At 37.7% G+C, this 22,950-nt stretch overlaps 1 protein-coding gene across 1 annotated transcript in view; it reads left to right on the top strand.

The window, feature by feature from the left end:
• GPR125 (G protein-coupled receptor 125) overlaps window positions 1-22,950 on the top strand; it is a gene marked incomplete at its 5' end in the record, with an annotated part of 44,106 nt that overhangs the window by 15,499 nt on the left and 5,657 nt on the right. The window contains 8 exons of the mRNA XM_009873800.1: window positions 6,191-6,392; window positions 9,436-9,585; window positions 12,286-12,447; window positions 12,720-12,923; window positions 13,860-14,073; window positions 14,218-14,426; window positions 19,149-19,273; window positions 19,790-19,913. Coding sequence (XP_009872102.1) covers window positions 6,191-6,392; window positions 9,436-9,585; window positions 12,286-12,447; window positions 12,720-12,923; window positions 13,860-14,073; window positions 14,218-14,426; window positions 19,149-19,273; window positions 19,790-19,913 — 1,390 coding nt within the window. The remainder of the gene's footprint in view (window positions 1-6,190; window positions 6,393-9,435; window positions 9,586-12,285; window positions 12,448-12,719; window positions 12,924-13,859; window positions 14,074-14,217; window positions 14,427-19,148; window positions 19,274-19,789; window positions 19,914-22,950) is intronic.

Here is a 22,950-nt window from a genome sequence, read left to right on the forward strand (position 1 = left end):
CAGCTCTAACAGATAGCTTCTGTATAGATTCTCTGTGTGTAAGGTAATTCCCTTTATAACTGCTTTGTGTTGTACCTCCCTGCAGTAGCTCCTAGTGAGAATTGCTATGCATCATGGCATATGTTTTTGCTACTGTTTGTAGGATTTGTTAATGTTGTAATAACTGCTTTTACCCACTCATTTTCTTTTTTTTTTTTTTTATGCTGCTTGGCTATGTTGATCTTCTGCTTGATCTTTTGTTTACATATATAATTTTTTTTTCCTTTCCCTGTGTGTGTGTTAAGAGTTCAAAGAACATGAGAGCTCTTTGAAGTCTTCTTTCTATGCACTTAATGTAAGACCGTAAATCTTTTATTTTAAGAAATAAAAAGTAAGTTAAAGCATGTTGCTGAGACATAGTTTTTGTGGGGGGAGAAGACAAGCTTTCAAATGCAGAAGGCCTTTTTCAGTTGTAGCAAAAATGCAGGTAAAGTCCTGGCTGAGAGCATTTGTTCTGAGCTCGTCTTCATGTTCCTCAGCTGGACAATTTGAGAGGAAGGGTAGCTGGTGTCTGAGTATGAGAAGCTGTTAGTAAGGGAAGTAGCGTTAAGATCGCTTGCTGCGCAGAGGCAACTGGAACTATGGAAGAGTTTTACTTTGCCATTTTAAGGAATTATTTTTATAAGAAACCTTGTTTATATACTCTCTTTACACTGTGGTGGTTTCAACTGCAGGGTTGAGCTTTACATTAGAAAATGAGAACTTCCTATGTCAGATAAAAGGTGAAGAAAGACAAACAGATGCATGCTATATTCATCAAAGAGCACATCTATTTAAATCACTTACGCATTTTTTTTAATGACACAAGTGTGAATCCTTCTTCTTTGATTTGCCATTAGAGGGGAAAACAGATGGTAAAGGCTTATTTCAAAGTGTTTTCCATTAAATTAACCTGTGCTATTCAGTGACTGTTCAGTGTAATAGGTTTTACCCCCTCTGGAATTCAGTAGAAAGAAATAAGATTTCAAGAAATGTTCAGTTTATCAAAAAGTGCAGTATGTCTGGGTCTACTATAACAGACTTCTACTTGTAGTTTAGGTAGAGTAATAATAAAGAGTAATTTTTCACCTTTGGAACCATATGGAAATAAGGCTTTGACTAGTGAGAAAATGGTTCTGAGCAGATGGCTGTAAATGATCCTAGGTGAATTTGATTTTATAGTTTTTTCAGTTGGAACTGGTTAGTCATTTTAGCTTGGAAGCAGTTTCAAAATTGGCATCTAGATTTTTATCTCAGGGATGGGATAGTGAAGTGTAGCGAAGGAGGATGTTTGTCATCAGTGTCTTTGTCTCAGTAATAGTAGTTTAGCGTGAATTTATAAAGATTGGGCGAAAAGTGTCTTCATCATGGAATATTTTATTTATTTATTTTAAAAAATTATATATTCTTTTAAGTCTTACTCAGGTAATATCCCAGAATATGTTATAATCCATGATTAAACTGAAAGTACAGTTTGCATGTTAAAATATAGCTTGAAAGATTCACTGAAGCAGAAGCATCAACTGTTGTGTTTAGAATAAATTTATGCTGGTAGTGTTCTTTCTTATATTTAAGAATTATCCTTTTGAATACTGGATGTAATTAATCTTACAACTATGATTGTCGTGCTGAATTTAGTGAATTAATAAGATGCAATAAGAAAAATATTAGGCTACCTATAAGCTAATGAAATTATAGTATAAAAACCTCATTGTAACTGAGAGTTACTGTTGATTTAAAGAAATGAATGCTTTCAAAACAGAATTAATACGCATGAAGGAAAAGGACTCTCTTATAATCTCATGGTCTGGCTTTTTTTTCCTGAAATGAAATTACAGTACTTAAATGTAAATGAACCATCTTTTCCCCCACAGCTGTCTACTCTCATGTATATGTGATAAATTTTGAGCACCTAATTATAAACTGTGATGAAATAAGAGTGTTAATACAGTCCAAATTTGCACTTCTGCTAGCAGTTGGGTAAACTGTGAAAGATATTCAAGCTTAGGCTCGCAAGAAATTAAGAATGCAGCCAAACTTATGTAGCCTCTGTTTGGATGATGAGAATTTCATGTCATTAGTTGTCATACAGGTATTGGGAGGAAGCAGTTGATGGCTGAGAATGGCCAAGGTTAAGACTCACTTAGCAAAAACAGGGAGTAAGCGAAGTGTAGTTACAGCTGGAATCCATTCCCCTATCTCATTCACCGCACGACTGCAAAATCTCTTGTACCTGCACAAGAGATATTGTGAGAGGGGAAAGAGGATAAGGGACGCTATTCCCATGAAATTCTCTTAGTTGCGCTGTGCATTTGTGTGGTTTTGTGTATGTGAAATTGTGGCAGAAAACTGGGAGATTTAAATTGCCCACTTGTTATGTCCAGTATAGTGCAAAACTTCTTAAATAATTATAATAATAATTTGTTAGTCTTATTAGTAGGATGTTTCTGTAGATACCTAAATTTGTTGTAAAGGTAGCACAGACTTATAGGACTGTCTGGCATTGCTAGTATTCTTTTGAGAAGATCACGGTAAAAGATAAAATGAGGAATTGAAGAAAAAGTAAATGCAGTAGGAATAAAGGGATAGCAACAAAAGGAAAAGAGATGGATAAAAAATAGGGGAAGGAGAGAGAACAACAAGAAGAGAAGATGAATAATCTTGTGCTAACCTAATAACCATTACAGAAGTTCCAGAAGAAGATATATATAGCTGAGAAGTTATAATTGTGTTTAAAAATATAAGTAGTTAAAAGCTCTCCTGAAGAACTTTTTTTTCATTTAAGTCCTAGTATTTGGATCTGGTTTCTCTTTTTAAAATTCTTTAGTACTAGATGTGAAGAGCAAGAAAAGAAAAGACACATGGCATTTTTCAGTGAAAATATTTGTCTTGGAGATTGTGTCACACAGCATCTGTCAGGACCACAGAGTTTAAATTATCCTAAAGCCATGTGGCACTCAGTCTGTAAGGTGATACATACAGTCAAAACTGGATGGACCACACTTAAGTCCAAGTGCTTTGGAAAAATATGATTTTTAGAAAACTCTCTGTAAAGATACAAAGTGACACCTTTGATGTGGTGTCACAAAGATTTTGGTATTGATAGAATTGTTTTAGAAATGATGTCTTGACACTCTAATGTCAGTGTTTCTGGCAACCTGACTCTGCATTCTGGAAGCTGAGGTTTGCATGTGTTGTGCAAGGTATTTGTGGTCCTGCGTGTTTTGTGGCAGCTGTGCCAGATGACTTCTTAGTTGTCCTTATCTGCTTATTTTCTTCTTCACTTGATTCTCTGAAGGCTCATGTGTCCGTAAGAAGTGGCAGCACAGAAGCATCTCATCTTTGTACTTGTTTTTTCCCAGTCTTTGTTGCTTGAACTTTGTTTTAATTTGTCCATACAAAAATGTCAGTCTTAGTTTACATATGTTGGATCCCCTTATCTCTCCCTCCGCAGCAGATCTGTAACTTGTTCTGTCCATGACCGGAGTTGGCCAGACATGATGCAAAGTGATGCTTTTGTTAGCTTGCTGAAGTGCGTGTAACGTTGTGCTAGGGTCACTACTGAGTTTGCGGCAATTCACAAAGTCTGGTGTGACTTTTTTTTTTTGAAGGAAGATTTTTGGGCTTTATGCTGGCTTTTCTTCTGTGTGGGCAAAAAAAAAGATCGTAAATAATTTACATTACCTTGCAGAATCTATACCAGTTGCTTGAATTAATTTACATTCTCTAAAATACCTGTATATAATTCCTGGCATTTAAAAACTGTGCTCATTCTTTTAATCTTTTTTCCTTTTTTCTGTTAACCACTTCCATTGCCATTGATTCTGGTATAGGTTTTCCTTTCTGATAAAGGTTGAATGGTGACACTTCTGTTAATTTCTTGAAGTGGCTACTGAAGCTCTGAATACAAGCGTGTGCACATTTGCTAGGCTTAATGAATCTCTGCTATGATACTCAAATAATCTTCTGCCTTCTCAAGTATTCATATACTATGGAGATGGTCATAATAATAAATCTCCATTTCTTAATTCAATGATGTTACTACAATATGGAAAACTGATTTGTAATGCCAACACAGTTATAAAAGGTGGTAAAATTTAAGCATTTATTTTCTGGTTTTTTTTCTTGTAATTTTTGTCTAGTCTTTGCCATTAGATTCGTTACTGACTTTGAATTATTTTGTGTCTGTTTCCATGACCTGTGTATTTTAAGGATGCCACCAGCAGCTGTCTTTTTAGTTGCTTCCTGCCCAAAGCTAAGATCTTTGCCAAAATGGCCTGGAGTAAGAGTCTTCCTGAACATGCATAAGTTATTTTCTCATAGCTGATTAGGAGTAACTAGGAATTTGAGATAGGCAAGGCTTTCAGTATACCCCAAAACAATAATCTTTTGCATAATTTAATGTAACTGAGAAGTTACTTCTCTGGACAACCGCAGCTTCTCTGGACAACCTGTTCCAGTGCCCCACCACCTTCCCAGTGAAGAATTTCTTCCTAGTATTTATTCTAAGTGTACCCTTTACCAGTTTGAAACTTAACCCCTCATACCGTCACTACACTCTCTGATCAGGAATCCCTCCCCAGCTTTCCTGTGGGCCCCCTTCAGGTGTTGGAAGGCCACTATGAGGTCTCCCTGAAGCCTTCTCTGCTCCAAACTGAACAACCCCAAGTCTCTCAGCCTGTCCTCGTAGGGTAGGTGCTCCAGCCCCTGATCGTTTTTGTCGACCTCCTCTGGACTTGCTCGAACAGGTCCTTGTCTGTCACTCAGTGCTCCAGGTCTTCAAGGGGTTTCCTCCATCCTCCTGCAAACACAGACTATGTATTTTTTATTTTTTTCCCTCAAATATAGGTATGTTCTGAGCATCTCTTAATTTAGATTATAGTAGCGACTAAATGGTCGTTTACTGAAATGCAGTCCAGATGTAAAAGCAAACTTTAAATCACAGCAAACTCCTAACTAAGTTTTTCATTTGACCTTTTCAATTTGTGGAGACAACTTGCTTTGTGCAAGGCTCTTTGAAATACTTAAAATGGAGAAGTATGTTGGCTTTTAGGGCTGCTCAAGGAGCTTGACTTGATTGTGGTGCAGAAAGACAGAGATGATCAAATTAAGCTCTCCCTTGTTCTCAGTTTTAGTTAAACCTTAGTGTTGGATTGTTGGATTTGAAATAGGTAGCGTTCTGCCATTTATAGGTATGTGTGGATTTTGCTTTTAAACTTTTAAGTGTTAGTATTCTAGATGATAAAATACTATTTATGTGCATCTGAACAGGGGAGAGGCTGGAAGCAGGGGCAGGCAGACCGGCTGGCGTGCCTCATCCCTGTCCTCCTCTCTTCTCAGCAATGCAGTGCTGTGCAGACATGGTTTCTTTCTGTTGATATGTTTCTTTTCAATTGGTTCTATCTCATGAATGATCAGTGCACTAAAGGTGTATTAAAATTTAATTTTATGTATTTTTTCTTCCATTTTGATCTCCATGAGCGCTTGTATGTATAAAATATGCAGTAAAGCTACAGAGGAGAAAGTCCAGACAATGTTAGAAATTTTCTTAAGTGCTTGGTTCCCCATACCTTGAGTACAGGGAATTCTTTTCTACTTTCTTAACACTATGAACATTTTCTCTTCTGATTAGTTTCTATTAGGTGTTATGTTTGGTTGCAAAATTGGTCTGCTGCTGCTTCTGTTTCTTAGTTACTGTACATATAGTCTTCTGTGCATATGCAATTTAGTATTGATAGAATGCAGTCATTTGAAAGTTACATTGATGTGTGTGAACAGGACAAGCAGAAGACTTCTGGGGCTTTATCCTATGCATTTAACTGTTTTTAGCAGGAATTTTAACAGAAGTTTTCATCAAGTAAGTAAGGGGTTTTTAATTAAAAAAAAATGTAAACTATATTTAGTAATTTTATAAGCACCTTTTCCTCTCCACCTGCAACCTCCTGAAAGAATTAAAAAAAAAGCAAGCGAGCATTAGAGCTCATTTTGTTAATAGTACACAAATATGAACAGCTTGAAAATACTGAAGGCGAGCCAAGGTGGCCCTTCAAATAGTTTAGAGATGCTTGGGTTTGAGTATCTTTTTATTTCATGTTGTAGTGCTTGATCCTTTTATTTACTTGTCATGTAAATTTAGACAAATTTTTTTCTTTTTTTGCTTTTGACTCCCTAGGTGGCCTAGAACATTGGCAGGCATCACAGCATACCTGCTGTGCACACGTTATTCTGCTGGCAGTGGGATATATCCTGGCACCTCACAAGATGAGAGAAGAGCCTGGCGCAGATGCGACAGGGGAGGGTACTGGGCTGAAGAGGACTACTCCAGGTGCCAGTATGCAAATGATGTGACTCGAGTTCTTTATATGTTTAATCAGGTAATTTGCGCATTTCTATAAAATCTAATTCTTGAATGAAAATGAAACCTCCTAAGTCTATTTCTCCATGGTTTTTAAGCTCACAATACTAGTGACCTGGGTGAATTGTGATGTAAACATGCCTCTGAGTACGACACTACAACTTTAATGTTTAGATCGGTTTAATATGTATTTTGAGTGCCCCCAGACTGACAGTGCAAGGAAAGTTTTAGTCACTGGTGTACTTGTGTAAAGCATAAGGGAATGACACTTGTCATGATTGCTTTTGTCAGCTGAATGCCATGTCCTGCCCACGTGCTGTAAAGCAGCAAAGCAGGCCGAAGTTGTAATGGAGAACAGCTATTTTCATTACAATAATAGAGATTAGTCAAACTCTGCTCCGTGTCTCTTGCTGTAAACCTCTAATCGACTTGGTGTGACCAATGAGACTTAACAAGTGAAAGCAGTGGGTATTAACTAGGCTTCTCTAATCTGATAGTACTTTCCACGATATAAGAGAATATTCTAGATTTTAAATATAGCTATGAAATGAAATTTTTCAGCTCCAAACTCCTTTTGAGGCTTATCTCTAGTTAATGCACACTGTCACAAGCACTGTTCTGCAGTGATGTACGTGACCTTAGCGTGTACATGCTGTATTGTAAAATACTCCATACAGCTTTGAAACTCTGGTTCCAGTGGCTATTGTCAGATCACTAGTGTCAACGCAACAGGTGAAACTATGGAGATACAGGAGTGTGGTTTTGGTTTTTTGGGGGTTTGTTTTTGTAGGTTTTTTTTTTATTTAAATAATACAGCTCTGCCACCTGAGTTGATGATGTTGATAGCACCGCCCATGCTTAACCGGGAACCTTGGTGCTTGCCTGACCTCGGGTTAGGTTTGCTGTGTGTTCTGTGTGTTCAGTGTTTCAGTGTATGAGCTCACATTGCTCTATATTCAAAGCACCAAAGTGCCTAAGTGGGACAATTGGGATCTAAACTCATAGCTGCCCTTTGGATGTCACTTCTATATGCATAGTGAAGGCTTGATGCCCAGTGGCTTGGGCTAAATCTAGTTTGAGGGAAAAGCATTGAACTGCGTGTTGTGTGAATGGATTGTTGCTGACTTTGTGTTTCTAATGCAGATACAGCTTTTTGTAGTCCTCCTTTGGTTCACTGAGGACAGATGAGCACCAGTGTAAGAAGGCTAGGTAGGAGGGAGAGAAGGAGAATGGACTGCCTGCTCAGGTCCAAGTTAAAATTAGAGGTTGGCATAGCTATTTGTAGCTGCCTGCTTTACAGTCCTAGCCCTAGAGGTGCGTGCTATGGCTTGGTCACAAGAAATATGTCTGAGGATTGAAATGGTGGTGCTTAATGACTGGTTAGCAGGTGAGAGATGGTGCTGTGGATCCCTCTGTGGAACACAACAAGGTTGAATACTTGTTTATTGAGAGCTTTGCTGCTAATTTGCTTTTTCCTCACGTGGGAGTTCACGTTTTCTTACAAGGCCTGTAACAGCTCAACATTACCACTGCCTATGAACTGTAGCCCAACTATAGAGGTGAAACTACTTAAAAGCATAGATTATCTCACCTCCTTTTAACTGCTTTTTGGTTAGCCAGCATTTATTAGCTTGTGGAAGAATGTTGCCAACTTTGTGTTAGAAAAGTTAAAATATGCAGGTCAGATTGGTATCTTCAGAAAAGAAGTGTGATTTCCATATGTGAAGTAGACTACCTGTTTAAAAATATATGTACACAGGTATGCTGCTCTGAAATCGAGGCTTCATCTTCTTTTTTTAAGGGACAAGTGGCATGTTTTGGTTTTAGGATTTGCTTTTACTCATTAGAGTCTTCCTCTTTTTATGTGTAGTAGGTCTGGAAATCCTTTTAACAATATTCTGCACAGAAATTTATTATCTCTTTGAGACTAATATTGAATGTAATAACATTATAAGCATCTTCAGAGCCTTTCAACACAAAGGTAGTTGAGTCATGTTTAACACCAGAACTCTGCCAAGCAATTTAAATCCAGTAGAAGTCTAAGTTTAAAATGGAATGAAACCTTTTTAACATTTATGCAAGAACAGTTATATTTCACTGTTCTTGTTTGTGTATCATACAGGTATAGTTTTAGGTCAAAAGAAATTCATGTTTGAAGTTCAAGGAAATTGTACAGAATATCTGAATTTTAAAGTTGACTTTATTCTGGGTGTGAGATGACTTTGAACTTTATTTATACTTTCAGTGCATGACTTTGAGTGTTTTGGAAAAAAGTGCCTTCCAATAATTACACTTAAATCTATATACAAGTGCCAAGACCAGCAGGGACAAACATATAGTTGTTCTTATGGTGCATATTGTAAATTCAGTAGAACAGACTGGATATTTGTACACCAAAAAACCCGAGAGATGGGACATCTCTAATTTGGGTTATCATGAATGAACAGCATCTGAACGAGAGCTGATAACATTTGCACAGCGTTCCACTGCGCTATGTGAAATTTCCCCTTTTGTTGATGTCGTGTATTTAGTGAAGAATTTTCCAGCATGGTACTTGTTTCAGGAATCAAATCATGAGCTTCATCACAGAGAGGATCTGTCTTGGGTTATTTTGTGGATGTTTCATTCCAAACACTTGCTGTAATTACAGAATCAAGAGTGAATGCCATAGCAGTGATGTATTTGGATTTCTTTTGGCTTCTCTTGCTGTAAAATACCACATTTTAGGAGCTTTGTTTTGTCATGCCCAGGCTCTGGTGCAAAACAAAACAGGCATTTGGCAGTACTGTCTTTTTTGTTTTGCTCCTTTTCTTGGTGCAACACTTCACTCCCTTCTAGGACAACAGGACAAAACCCAGTTTCTGGCTGCAGGTACAAATGCTGATTCTCTGGCTTGTGGGAAGTGTTTTTGCTAACAGATAAGGTGGTAGTCCCTGGCTACTTAAACACAGTGAAAATTGATGTCCTCTTTGGGAAACTGCTTATTTTTTAATTGTTGAAGTATTTTCTCTCTCCTGTACTTAATTTTCACTTTAAGATTCTTATGTTTCTCCTCTGCGTAGATGCCGCTCAACCTTACTAATGCAGTGGCGACAGCAAGGCAGCTCTTGGCTTACACCGTTGAAGCAGCAAATTTTTCTGATAAGATGGATGTTATTTTTGTGGCTGAAATGATAGAGAAATTTGGAAGATTTGCTGAAAAATATAAAGAGGTAACTGGACAATTTGCTGTCACTTTAAAGATAATCGAAGTGTTTGTCCTTAAGTATTCTGAGCAGTGAAACCTTCTCAACGTTAGATGCAGGCACTGAGTTAGTGGATTGTCAGGTTCTATTCCATGTTTTTGTTTGTTTAGTAGGTCCCTGAAGTTGCTGACCCATGGTCACAGACTTTGCATTCGCGCTGAGATGATCCAGCATTCACTGGACCTGTAATGTGAGTAACACCTCTGATCAGCACTGGAGCAGGGAGATAGGTACAGTAAGTCTGTTTTTATTTAATATGGAGTGGGTCACACAGGTTTTCATTGGTATGTTCTTATCTAAAAATACAAATAATGAAAGCCTCAGAGATCCTCTCAATAATGAATAAAACAAGACTTATCTTCTCCCCTCCCACCATGGTAGGATGTCTTTATTCAGTATTGAGCTGTATCTCTAAGGTTTTCGGTATTCCTATGTCTTGCACTATTTAAGACTTTAAAACAAAATCTTAGAGAACGCTCATTGTTGGGGAGAAAAATGCAAGAGGTTGAATAGTCCCACCAGTGGGTAGGAACTCTCTGTTTCACTGCTGAACAGAGGTTATATTGATCTCACTGTACAGTGCATGTTGGGAAGTTGGAGACCACAATGTCTCAGTTTTAAACTTGCGCAAAAAATAAAAAAGAAGCCAAATTTCCCCATCCACCCACAGCAAACCATAAAAGCTGGTTGTAAATTCTATGCAGAACTCCTTGGAGAATTTTCAGGCTAAATCTCCTTTATACAATCATAGCTTGGATATTTTTAAAATTTTAGTGTGTGTATTTTGGAATTGTACAAGCAGTTCATTAAAAGGCTGGTTTTGTACCCAGTGGAAAATAGAAATATGTTTTAGATTGTGGCATAACTTTTTAAATTTTAAGGATTTTTTTTCTCAGCTGCCACTTATGGTCTACGGAATGACACAATCTGGTCTTACTTTGCCATATTTGAAGATAATAGATGATATGAAAAAATCTAAGTTAAATTCGTACATAGTTTTGGTCTTAGATTATGTATTCTTTTTATCTTAAATGGTTTGATTTGAAGTCAACCTTTGATTTGCTGACATATTGAAGGAACATGAGTGCAAATTCCTTTAATTTTTGGTAGCTACTAATCAGAGTTCTTATTAGGTTATATTACCCTACAAACTTTTTCTTAACACTGTATTCACTTATACCATCTTATTGTCAATTCTTTAGTTTGGGTTACAGTGGTTATTCTGAAAGAGAAACACTGTAAATTATAAAAAGATCCATTTAACAGCTTTTTCATGTGAGAAGAAGAAACAAACTGAAGACAAATATTCAGGAAGGTCTCAGCAGATTGTCTTAAGCTAGAATGCAGTTGGAAAAACTACATACCTTGATAAACAGGAAACAATGCCTAGTGGTTTTTTTTAGAATTATGAAATAGGAAACAACTTGAGATCCTTTGGGATCTTAGTACTGATAATTTATTGTACAACCATCACTTGTTGATGTGTAAAACGTTACCAGTTTTCAAGTAGTAATAAGTTGTAATAAGCATCTTCAATTAACTGAACTTTGAATCATTCCTGAAAATTTAATGACAAGGGCTACAGCCTGCAAATGCTGTGTTGGCTGTTAAGAATGTTTACTTCTGTCCCTAACAGAGGCAGTTCTTAAAATGGTAAATCTTTTTCATATTCTTGTTCTTGCCTTTACATTTCAAGATTTTTAAAAAGAAGAGCTAACTACTGTGTTCTCTCCTTATTAGTAATATTCCAAAAAGAGATTAGGAGGACTGGATAGTAAAGGAGATGTGTTCCCAACCATGCCTCTCTTTACACAGAAAATTCCTGTCCCAAAATTTAGTCACTGTGAAGTGTGTTTCACTTAATTCAACTAGAAAAATACAGGCATCTTCATTTTTTGGTGCAGTATTGGTCACTGTTTCTTAAATGTTGTGAAAAACTGGTGTAGGTCAATGTTGTGAAATGTGGCTGCTCAATAGTTTTGGCAGAATTGCAGCCTAAATAAATGAATTACTTTTATTGCTTGTGTTTGTGTGTCTTCCAGAAGACAGGGTAGGGAGCATGAGCATAAACTTAGAACAATGTAAAGTGGTGGTTTGAAAGCAGCTCTGATACCTGTAGTTATTTGCTATCTGTCTCATGTATAACCTGTGACCTAGAACAGTTCATGCAAAATGGAAGGCAAGCAAGGAAGGAATCGGAGAAAAGGCAGACATTATGAAAGGAAGAGAAGCAGAAGGGCTGCATGCTAATTTTTGCCTGTATTACTCTTGTTTATTCTCTTCCCGTGTATATGCAAAGTGTGTTATTGTTGATTTATAGTGGATTTTAGGTTTAAAGTTGATGGATAGTTCTTTTAAACAGTACAGTAGAATGCAGAGTATTACACTTTTTACTTTTAATGAAATCTCCCTATTTCTGAAGGTTTTGCTTTCTAAGTATAATGTCAACAGATAAATTAGTTTGGCATAACAGTTTTCTTGGATGGAGGTAAATGTCTGAGTCAAAGTATTTCAGTATCTCAGTGTGACAAGCAGTGATTAAAATAGGAACAACCAATTTCCTTTTGCTTTTTGTGCTGACAAGTCGCTTTGTATTTTTCTGATAATGATCCTGCTTGATGAACGCTTTCAAAGATATAAAATTGTCTTATTTCTCTTTCCTTTTAGCTTGGTGACGTGATGGTGGATATAGCGAGTAACATTATGTTGGCCGATGAACGTGTTCTCTGGATGGCACAGAGGGAAGCCAAGGCTTGCACTAGAATTGTACAATGTCTACAGAAAATTGCTACGTATCGGCTTGCAAATGGAGCTCAAGTTTATTCTACTGTAAGTATAAATTTATTTATTTAGAAGACATTTTGCTGGCTCTTGAGTTTCAATAGCTTTTTATTTTTCTTAATAGATGGTGGCATTATCTGAAATGCCTGCTATTTCTGTAGGGAGAAGAGAAATACTCTGAACAGATTTATCCCTGCCAGATAAACAGGAATGGTTTTCTGTGTGTGTTTCTCTGTTATGGCAGAGAATCCCTATAAGATTATTTATTATTCTTCTGGTGGTGTGTAAAATTATTTAATGTTTGATTTTTGTTGTCACAGTATTCTCCAAATATTGCTCTTGAGGCTTATGTAATAAAGGCTGCTGGTTTCACTGGGATGACGTGCACCGTATTTCAGAAAGTGGCTACATCAGACCGTACAGGACTCAGTGATTATGGGAGAAGAGATCCAGATGGAAATCTAGATAAACAATTAAGCTTTAAGTGCAATGTTTCAAATACACTTTCAAGTCTGGCTTTAAAGGTTGGATACTTATTGTTTCCCTACTGACTTTGTAGTTAAATATTAAATATGAACCATTTGGAAAGCAAGCTGTTAATTACTACTACTAATAATATATTATGGATTTCTAATGTTAAAGTAGCATTTCTATGTAATTCAGAATGACTGTGACAAAATATAAGAGACAGATGATAATATAGTTGGATTATGGAAGAATTTTCTAATGGATGTGATTTTTAATAAGAAGGTGTGGTTTTCTTTATTAAAACATCTTAAACTGAAAGATGCTTTCATGTGGAAATTGAAATACTCCCTAGGTCATAATAATACTTGGCTTTGTTTTGCTGTATTTTCACCTTTTTTACATAGTAAATCAGATATTCACAGACATCTTAAATATCTGAAGTATTCTTCTCAGAGTGATATTGTAATTAAGCAGGAAGTAGAAAATGTACCTGAAAGGATAACTTCATGTGTGTGTGTATACATACAGAGACATGTGTGGGTGTGTGGGCGTGTGTATAGAATGGAAACACTTGTCTGTATACTGCATTTTATTTTGAATGGTACTAATGCACAATTACAGCATTTCTCTTGTGTTGTTTGCCTTGGTTGCTGCTTAGTTGCCAGTAGTCTAATACAGAAAACTCTTGTAACAGTTTATTGATGTCAGCTTCAATTTTATGCTCTGTAAAAAGTAAAATACAGAATCAAAACTTTGAACATTTTTTTAAAGAAAAAAAACTTCAGTAGCCTTAATGCAACTATTTTTTTCATGGGTTACTTGGAAACACTGTCAAATAAGTTTGTCAGAATGCATAGTCTGCCAAGTGCATTAATCTCTGATGCTGTTCACTTGGAGGAGTTGCTAATTTAATCCCTGTGAAGAATTTCATTTTCTCTTTAAAACTTTATTTCTTTATTTTAAACTTTTTATTTAAATCTCTTTATTTCTAGAACACAATTGTAGAGGCTTCTATCCAGTTGCCAGCTTCCCTTTTCACCCAAAAGCAAAAAAGAGAAATCAGACCAGCGGATGAATCTGTCTACAAGCTTCAGCTCATTGCATTTCGCAACGGAAAGCTTTTTCCAGCAACAGGAAATTCAACAAATCTGGCTGACGATGGGAAACGTCGTACAGTTGTAACACCAGTTATTCTTGCGAAGATAGGTTTGTTTTTATTATTCCTTTTTGATTATCTTTAAAAATAGGAACAATTTTTAACTCCTTTGTTTTGACTGGTCTATATCTTCTGAAAGGCTTTTAGCATTTATGTGTTACATGTTACATGCAAATCCTTCTCTTCTGTAACAGATGGTTTAAACCTCGGCAGCCACCACGTTCCTATAAATGTGACGCTGCGGCGCATTGCGCACGGAGCAGATGCTGTTGCAGCTCAGTGGGACTTTGATCTCCTGAACGGACAAGGAGGATGGAAATCTGATGGTTGTCGCATTCTTCTGTCCGATGAAAATATTACTACGATTCAGTGCTACTCCCTCAGCAACTATGCAGTTTTAATGGTATGGCACACAGAATTACCTGTCTCTTTCTGGTACTTAAAAACATTCCAATGCATTGCTGTTTGGGTTTTTTCTTGCTTTAAAGAAAACGAACGTAAAATGGACAGAAGAAATAAATCTTCAACATGAATGTTTATGTAAGCTGATGTTTAAGTGGAAACCTTTCAAAGTAGAATTAACTGCTGAATATACTTGACAAAGGAATCTTTGAGATATATGTTATAGGAGGCCATTTTAAGAAGCTACTTAATCAAATGGGCTTTTTTGAACTTTAAAATAAAGGAATATAGTCAAAAAAAGCTATGTTCCCTGTGTTACATTAAAATTTTTAGCTTTGCCTGACAGGACTGTTTTTGAGGTTTGTTTGTTTTTATTTTTTTGCCATGATCTGTAACCAGAGGTAGTTATTTCACTGCGAGTTAGCTATTCATTCACTAGTATGTAGGTCTGTTACCACAAGACATTGATTGAGAAGGCAGGGGCAGGGGGAAGGCAAAACACTGAGTTAGTCTTCAAAGTATTTTTGAAACATTGCTTACAAAATGGTATCTGAGCATATTGATATCAATAAAATGGCTAACCAGTTGGAAAATGTGGTGGTAGTTGAAGAAGTAGGGAGCGAGACACTTTCATCTAGTGCTCCACAGTTACTAAGTAGGATTTCTGCTTTGTTGGTTCCCAGAGCTCTTGATTTCAGAATTTGGCCTGGGAAGCTTCTGGGATTTTTCAGATGGTGGCTGCTACCCTTCTTATCAGTCATCACCTGCTAAATGATGAAATTGTCAGATGCTGAACTGTAAAATGTCATACATAAATGGCAGGCTAGTAGGAAGTTGAGTGAAATAGAAGTTTAGTAAGTATTGTTAAGTAAAATTTTCTGTAGGTTTTATTGTAGCTAATGTGCTCTTATAATTAAGCATATATATTTGAGAAGTTGCTGGTTTTCTTTTGCAACTCAAATTTTCAAAAATATTCCTATTGAGAATTAAATAATAGAGTACCAAAATGCTGAGCATAAATAACTTAAGATTTACGTGCAAAGCTCTGTAAAAGAGCTTAAAGAGAACAACTTTTCACTTTAAAACAGTACCTTTGGAGGTAAATTACTTCAAACAGGCGTAATCCCATAGTTCCCTTCTTTAAATATTTGAAAAATATCAGTCCTTTCCTGAAGCATAATAGTGTTCTTTAAAATGGAATTAAACTTCATTTGTATGTGTAGTATGCCTGTAAAGAGAAAATATGCTTTAAATTGGTCACGTTTCTGCCACCTGGAGGAAGAAAAACGAAAGGCATATTCAATCTGCTGCTATAAATGACTTATTTCTAAATTAATATGTGGTAAGATAGTATCAGTATCTTATTGTGAGATATATAGAGAGAACTGTTGACAAACAGAAGTCGAAAGGTTAGAGGAAGAGTCAACTTCCTTCCTTTTCTGCCAGTGGCTTTCATTCTAGGCTTGATCAAAACTGATATTCTTTAAATATTTTGCTATTTCCCAAAATGTTAGGCTGTAGGCACTGGAGAGGCGGGGATAGTGGAGGAGGACAGAATAATGTTTATCTATTAGATGTTCCTTGCACACAGTTAATATGTTGCAAAAGCTCTGCATATCTAAGTAGCTGCTGAAAAAGGTTTTCATAGTGCCTATCTGTATATATTAAGAGAGCCTTAATAGCGTATTTCATTTGTAAACTCTTATCATTGTTGTGAAACTCTGGGTTCTGGTCTCCTGGCTCATGGGAAATTCTTCTAGGTTCAATTTTAGAAGTTTGGCTTTTAATTCAGCAGTAGTCATTAACATCAGATACCTGAACAGCAGTGGCAGGAGGGACCTTAATGCAATATTCTGTCATCCTGGCTGGAGGGCAAATGACTTAGCCAGAGTTATTTGGCACATATATGTGTAGAAGAAAGCAGGTTGTAATGTACTGGCCCATCTTTATATATCTCAGAACATAGTGTAAAGTCCTATCTGATAAAGAAACCCATAAGTGAGTGCCTGGTTTTGTAATCTAGTGATTTAGGAAGATAACAGTTACAACATTTTTTATTTTGTATTTATTTGGAAGTCATTTTAACCACTGTTTAGTAATAGAAAAGATAACCAAGAGGCTGAGCTGAGATTTTGTTGTTACAGGCCTAAAGCAAAGGAAAAAAAACAGCAATGGTGGTTGAGAAGAAACAGAGTTCTACTAGTTGGCTATAAACAGCCCAATATTCTTCTTAATGTTATCTCTTTTGTTGTTTTACTGTACGTTTTTTCCGTAAACTGTTATTTAGGCTTATTTTAGCTCAGAAATAACATTATTAGCTCCTCTCACTCCTTTTAGCAGGTCTGATTAAAAATATCAGTGCAGTCAGAAAGAATTCCATTGATGTAGTATTTCCTTTGCCAGCATGGCTAAGCATACCGAGTTTTAAAACTCAGATATCTTAATGTTGTAAACCTTGCCATTTTGTAGCTTTTCTTCTCGACGTTCACACCACTAAATGCATGACACGTTGTTACCTGTCACCAATCCGGAAGCAGCAACGGGAACTCTCCTGTGTTGTCTCTTCCCCAGCACCCACATGTGTGTGACCATACATTAGCTCACGGTTGTAGCAGCAGCGAGTTTCTGGGGATCTCCAGCCAGGCATCAACCAGCCCAGGGGTAGTGTTGAAATCAGATGACATCGGCTGCCTGAGGCACAATATCTTGAGATGTTTCTCAAAGAGTTTTCTTCCAGGTGCCAAAGAAAACCAAATGTATTAAACTGGCAGTCTAATGAAATTGGCTTGAAGTGAGATAGGTGAGTCAGTTAGAAATAACAGATTTGTATTCTGATGAAAGAATAATTGAAGCAGTGGTGAAGAGACTGCTGACTGTAATTTAATTGTAAGCCTCGATTCAAGAACTCTTCTCCTGTCCATGAAATCAGATTACCCATCTTAACCTTAAAAATGGACTATGTATCAATGTGATTTTTCTCAAAACAGACTGAAGCTTCCTCCTAATGTTCTTCTGTGCTTTGTGAATGCCAAATTTATTCTCTTTTCCCTTAGTGTACTTTTGAATGTTGTCAACTCAAGAGGCTTAAGAGTGATTCTCACTCAGAATTGTAGGTGAGACAGTTTTCTATTATCCTGTCTGGTCTGAAAAATTCTTCTTAATAGATTTTTCTGCTAATCTTAGTTAAGCAAAGTTGTTTTATTTTGTGCTGGAAGAGACTGAAATTTTCCAGATTTTTTCAGTGTTCCCTACCATTATGAAAACAGAATCATAATAAATTGTAATGGCATCCAAACAGAATTCTTTCTTCTTCTGATTCTTGTTAGTAAATGAAAATGTCACTTCTCAGATGTTATTTGAAATGCTGCCATACTTTTAACAGGCCAAGGTTCCATTTCATGCTTACTCCTTGAGTAATATTTTGACAGGTGGGTTCAGAAAACTTCAATGATGCTTAAGGGCTGTTGAATTCTTTCTGAACTATCTATTCCGGTCAAGCAACAATCGTAAAATAACAGTCTGGTAGGAAAATCTGGGTATCATTTGGTCCAATTACCTGCTCGAAGTTTGATCAGCTTCAAAGTCAGATCATATTCCTCCAGGTCATATTCAGTCAAGTTTTGAGTATTTCCAAGGACAGAGATTACACAGTCTCTCTGGGCAGTATGTGACTGCTTTCATCATAATTTTTTTTCTTGTATCTAATCAGAGTTTTCCATGTTGCTGATAGTGTCCATTGCCTCTCACTATTTCATGGTTCATCTCCAAGAAGAGATTGACTCAGTCTTCTTTATACCATTCCAGTAGGTAGTTCAATAACGAGTTTTCTTCCATCTTCCTTTTCTTCTTACAGAGGAACAAACCCAGCTTTTTTCAGTCTTGAACATTGTGTGCTTCAGCCCGCTAGTCGTCCCAGGAATCTGTTAACTTGCTCCATCCAGTGTGGCAGTGCCTTGCTTGTACTGGGGAGCCTCAAACTTGAAGACAGTTCTGCAGAGATGGTCTCAGTGCTGAACAGAGGAGAGTAATCAGTTCATCCACTTGCTGTGGTTTCACAGATGTGGCCTAGGGCTCGAGCCTGCGCTGCTGACTTGTGGTCACTTTTACCTGTCAGTACTCTCAAGTGGGTCTTCAGTTGCTTTCTCTTCGTACAAGTGCCCAGCCTATGTTGTCACATGCATGGGTTATTCCATACCAGATGCAGATCTTTTTCACATTTTTCTTTGCTAAGTTTCATGATGTTTTATCAACTCATCTCTCTGGCTTGCTAGCATCCCTCTGAATATCCTCCAATCTACTGATAGGTCTCCCCAGTCTAGAACATCATCTGCAAATTTGGTCAAGGCACTTTCTGTAATGTTCTTTGTGTTGTTGCAGAAAATGATAATCATAACTGAAACACAGAGTTCTACATACTATATGCATAAATGTTTTAAGAAAATGTTTTAAGAAAATTGTGTGTATCTATAAGCTTCTAACTCTTTTCTGTATATTCAAACATACATGTGGTTTAAGTTGTTCTATAAGATATGTGACTGCATTTATAAAGGTTAGCCAGAATAGCATGCAATTGTGGAAGAAATCCACGAGCATCAAATAAAAAGTAATTGGAGGGTCAGGGGTGTGTTAAGGAAAAGGGCTTTCATCTAGAAGGTTCCCGTTACTTCTTTATTTTGTTTTCTATCAAGAGATAGACTAATGTTAATTTTGTTTTTCTTGTCAGGACTTGACGGGAGCTGAATTATATACACAGCCAGCTGATCTTTTGCATCCAGTAATTTACGCTACTGCCATGGTTTTGCTAATGTGCCTGTTGATGATCATAGTCAGTTACATATACCATCACAGGTATGAGTCAAAATTACTAGACTACAAAAAATAGTTTCATAGTGCTTAGGACTACTTTTTCTTCTAGATAGGAACATGATATAGTAATTGCTTTTTTTTTTTCCTATGAAATTAGTTGATGCAAACCAACAGTTAAGCAAGTAGCTATTTCATGTGTGCTTAAGGATGGCAATTTAGCTTTTATAACCCTGTATCCCTTTCATCATGAAACAGAAATGAAGAAAGAGATGATGGTGGAATTTAACAAATTATTCAGCCTTTTACATTTCTGTTGATTGGAAAGCTTGAAGCCTAAAATTTTTGAATCAGGCCCCAAATAGTTGTATAAAGCTAGTTAATAAGAGGGTGCTTTAATTTCTTGTAATGAAGACCAGAGATACTTGATTACAAAGTATGTGGTAGTCAAACAATCATTAACAGTAATTGTATCTCATTTATCACAAGTGTATCTTGCTAGTTTCTGAAAGACAATAATGCAGCTGTGTTTTATGTTGTCTGATTTGTTTCTTTTAACAGTGTGATCAGGATCAGTGTAAAAAGCTGGCATATGCTAGTTAACCTGAGCTTTCATATTTTCCTGACATGTGTGATGTTTATTGGAGGCGTGACTCAGACCAGTAATGCCAGCATTTGCCAAGCAGTAAGTAAATATGCAAACACTGGAAAAAATTAGTTACCAGTTGCATACTCCTCTATCTGTATACATCTCCCTTGTGTCATGCGGAACAGTAGTACTGTACAAGCATTTTTATCAGAATGTAAAAGTTAGACAAAAATCAATTTCTTTCTTACCTTAAATATTTCTTGTACATTTTTATCCAGCTATGAAGGTAAAACTAGTTCGTTGCTTTGAAAACTGGGACAGTATTTTAGCAGTGCAACAGAATTTTTTCCCAAAATGCCACCACAAACCTCCAAAATTTTACCTGTTTTTTCATACTTATGAAATTGCTTTATAAGCCTGTATGTGGTCTTTACAGACCATGTCAAAACTGATTTCTGTAGGTACTAAAATATTTATTTCCATTTGTTCAGTATAACTTCAAGGGATGGCGAGACAGAATTTTTTCTGGTCAAAGAACCCAGAGCTGAAGACAGAACTTCAGGAAGGGATCTCCCAAGAACAGAGGGGAAGGATCTCCTCCCTTGATCCACTGGCCACGCTTTTTCATGCAGCCCAGGCTGCACGGGCATTCAGGGTGCTGCGTGTGCACAGTGCCAGGTCATGTTGAGCTGCTCTGAAGCCAGTTTTCAGTCCAGCCTATATTTGCACTTGGCATTGCCCTGACTCAGGTGCCGGACCTTGCACTTGGCCTTGTTGAACTTTTTGAGGTTTGCATGGACCCAGCTCTCGAGCCTGTCCAGGTCCCTCTGGATGGCATCCCTTTCCTCCAGTGTGTTGACAGCACCACACAGCTTGGTGTCGTTGGCAAACTTGCAGAGGGTGCTTCTCGAAACCATTGTCCACGTCACCAACAAACATGTTAAACTGCACCAGTCCCAGTACTGACCCTTGACACCCGTCCCAACACCACTCGTCACTCCACTTGGAGATAGAGCCATTGACAACAACTTGCAGAGTGCAACCATCCAGCCAATTGCTTGTACAGCAAGCAGTCCATCCATCAAATCCATGCCTCTCCAATTTAGAGACAAGGATGTTCTGCAGGACAGTGTCAAACTCTCTGCACAAGTCCAAGTAGATGATGTCAGCTGCTCTTCCCTTATTCACCAACTCTGTAGCCGCATCATAGAAGGCCACCAAATTTGTCAGGCACAGTTTGTCCTTAGTGCAGCTGTGTTGGCTGTCACCGATCACCTCATTTTCCCTAGCCTTAGCATAGTTTCCTGGAGGATATTGCTGGACACCCAGGTGAAGCTAACTTGCCTGTAGTTCCCCAGGTTTTCTTTTGCCTGTAGTTCCCCAGGTTTTCTTTTGCCCGTAGTTCCCCAGGTTTTTTTTTTTTGCCTTTTTTTAAAAATGAGGGTTATGTTTCTCCTTTTCCAGTCAGTGAGAACCTCACTGGACTGTCCTGATTTCTTAGATATGATGGATAGTGATTTAGCAACTTCATCCACCAGTTCTGTCAGGATCTGTGGATGCATCTCATGGGACTTGGGCACCTTCAGGTTCATTAGATGGTCTTGAACCTGATTCTTCTACAGGTGGCAGTTCTTCTCCTAGTCCCTGCCTTCGCCTTCTGCAACCTGAGCAGTGTGGCTGGAGCACTTTCTGGTGAAGACTGAGGCAAAAAAGTCATTAAGTACCTCAGCCTTCTCCATGTCCTGGGTAAGCAAGTTTCCTGTTTCATTCCAGAGAGGGCTCACATTTTCCCTAGTCTTCCTTTTATCACCAAAATACATAGAAGTTTTTCTTGTTGCCCTTGATGTCCATGGCCAGATTTATTTCTGTCGCAGCTTTAGCTTTCCTAACCGCATTCCTGGCTGCTCAGACAATTTCTCTGTGTTCTTTCCAGTTTACCTGTCCTTGCTTCCACCCTCTATAGGCTTCCTTTTTGTATTTGAGTTTGTCCAGGAGCTCCTTGTTAATCTGTAGAGGCCTCCTGACGTTTTTGACTATCTCTTTGTAAGGGTGCATTGCTTCTGAGCTTGGAGGGGTGATCCTTTGGTATTATCCAGCCTTCTTAGGGCCCCTTTTCTATCCAGGGCTGTACCCCATGGTCCTCCACCAAGCTGGTCCTTGAAGAAGTCAAAGTCTGCTCTCCTGCATCCCAGGGTAGTGAGCTTGCTGTGTGCCCTCCTCACTGTCCTAAGGATCTTGAACATCCACCATCTCTTGGTCACTGCAGCCATGGCTGCCTTTGAGCTTCACATTCCTCACTAGCCCCTCCTTTTTAGTTTACAATAGTTATTAAGTTGACAGTTCAAAGCGTTGCAATAAAATACATCCCTCGTGTTTCTACTACAAGTGTAAAGTGAATGTTAGTCTCTCTGCATGCGTGTGTGTGTACATGCACACATACATAGAGGTTACAGTTCATCAAACTATGATCAGGCACTGCCCAGGGAAGTGGTGGAGTCACCGTCCCTGGAGGTGTTTAAGGAGAGGCTGGATGTGGTACTTAGTGCCGTGGGCTGGCCAGTGTGATGGTGTTGGGTCACAGGCTGGACTTGATGATCTCAGAGGTCTTTTCCAACCTCAACAATTCTGTGATTCTGTGATCTCTTCAACTCTTTTCTTGCCTTCCTGAGACAGTAATCTTCCAAGAGAATTTCAGTGATATGCATGGGTTGTGTTTTTACTTGCGATTGAAACTTGCGGGGAAAAAACCAAACCTCTCCAGTCATCTTAACAGAAACTTAACGGTCACCTCTTCCATGCACATGTGCTGTCATTTAAGGGGTATATGAAACCTAGTTCTTGCAGTCACTTTGTCCCACTGTTGGCTTGTATGTAAGGAAATACAGGGCAAGGAGATTGTGCTGTTCCTCGACAAAACCCTGGGGACTTGGGAATTCCCAGAACTTCTTTTAAGGAAACAGTGTTGCATTTATAAAATAATACAGATGCAGAAGGATCTGACAGACAACCATTTTCTTAACAGCAGTGCCCAGTCAGTCTGTGAGGCTGACTTTGCCTTAATGTTTGTGCGAGTTAAATATCTAAAGTATAACACTTTTTTTTCCCCATTTTATTGCATTTACTGATGAGCATT

This window comes from Apaloderma vittatum, unplaced genomic scaffold (assembly GCF_000703405.1).
Source record: "Apaloderma vittatum isolate BGI_N311 unplaced genomic scaffold, ASM70340v1 scaffold8167, whole genome shotgun sequence".
Taxonomy (NCBI): Eukaryota; Metazoa; Chordata; class Aves; order Trogoniformes; family Trogonidae; genus Apaloderma; species Apaloderma vittatum.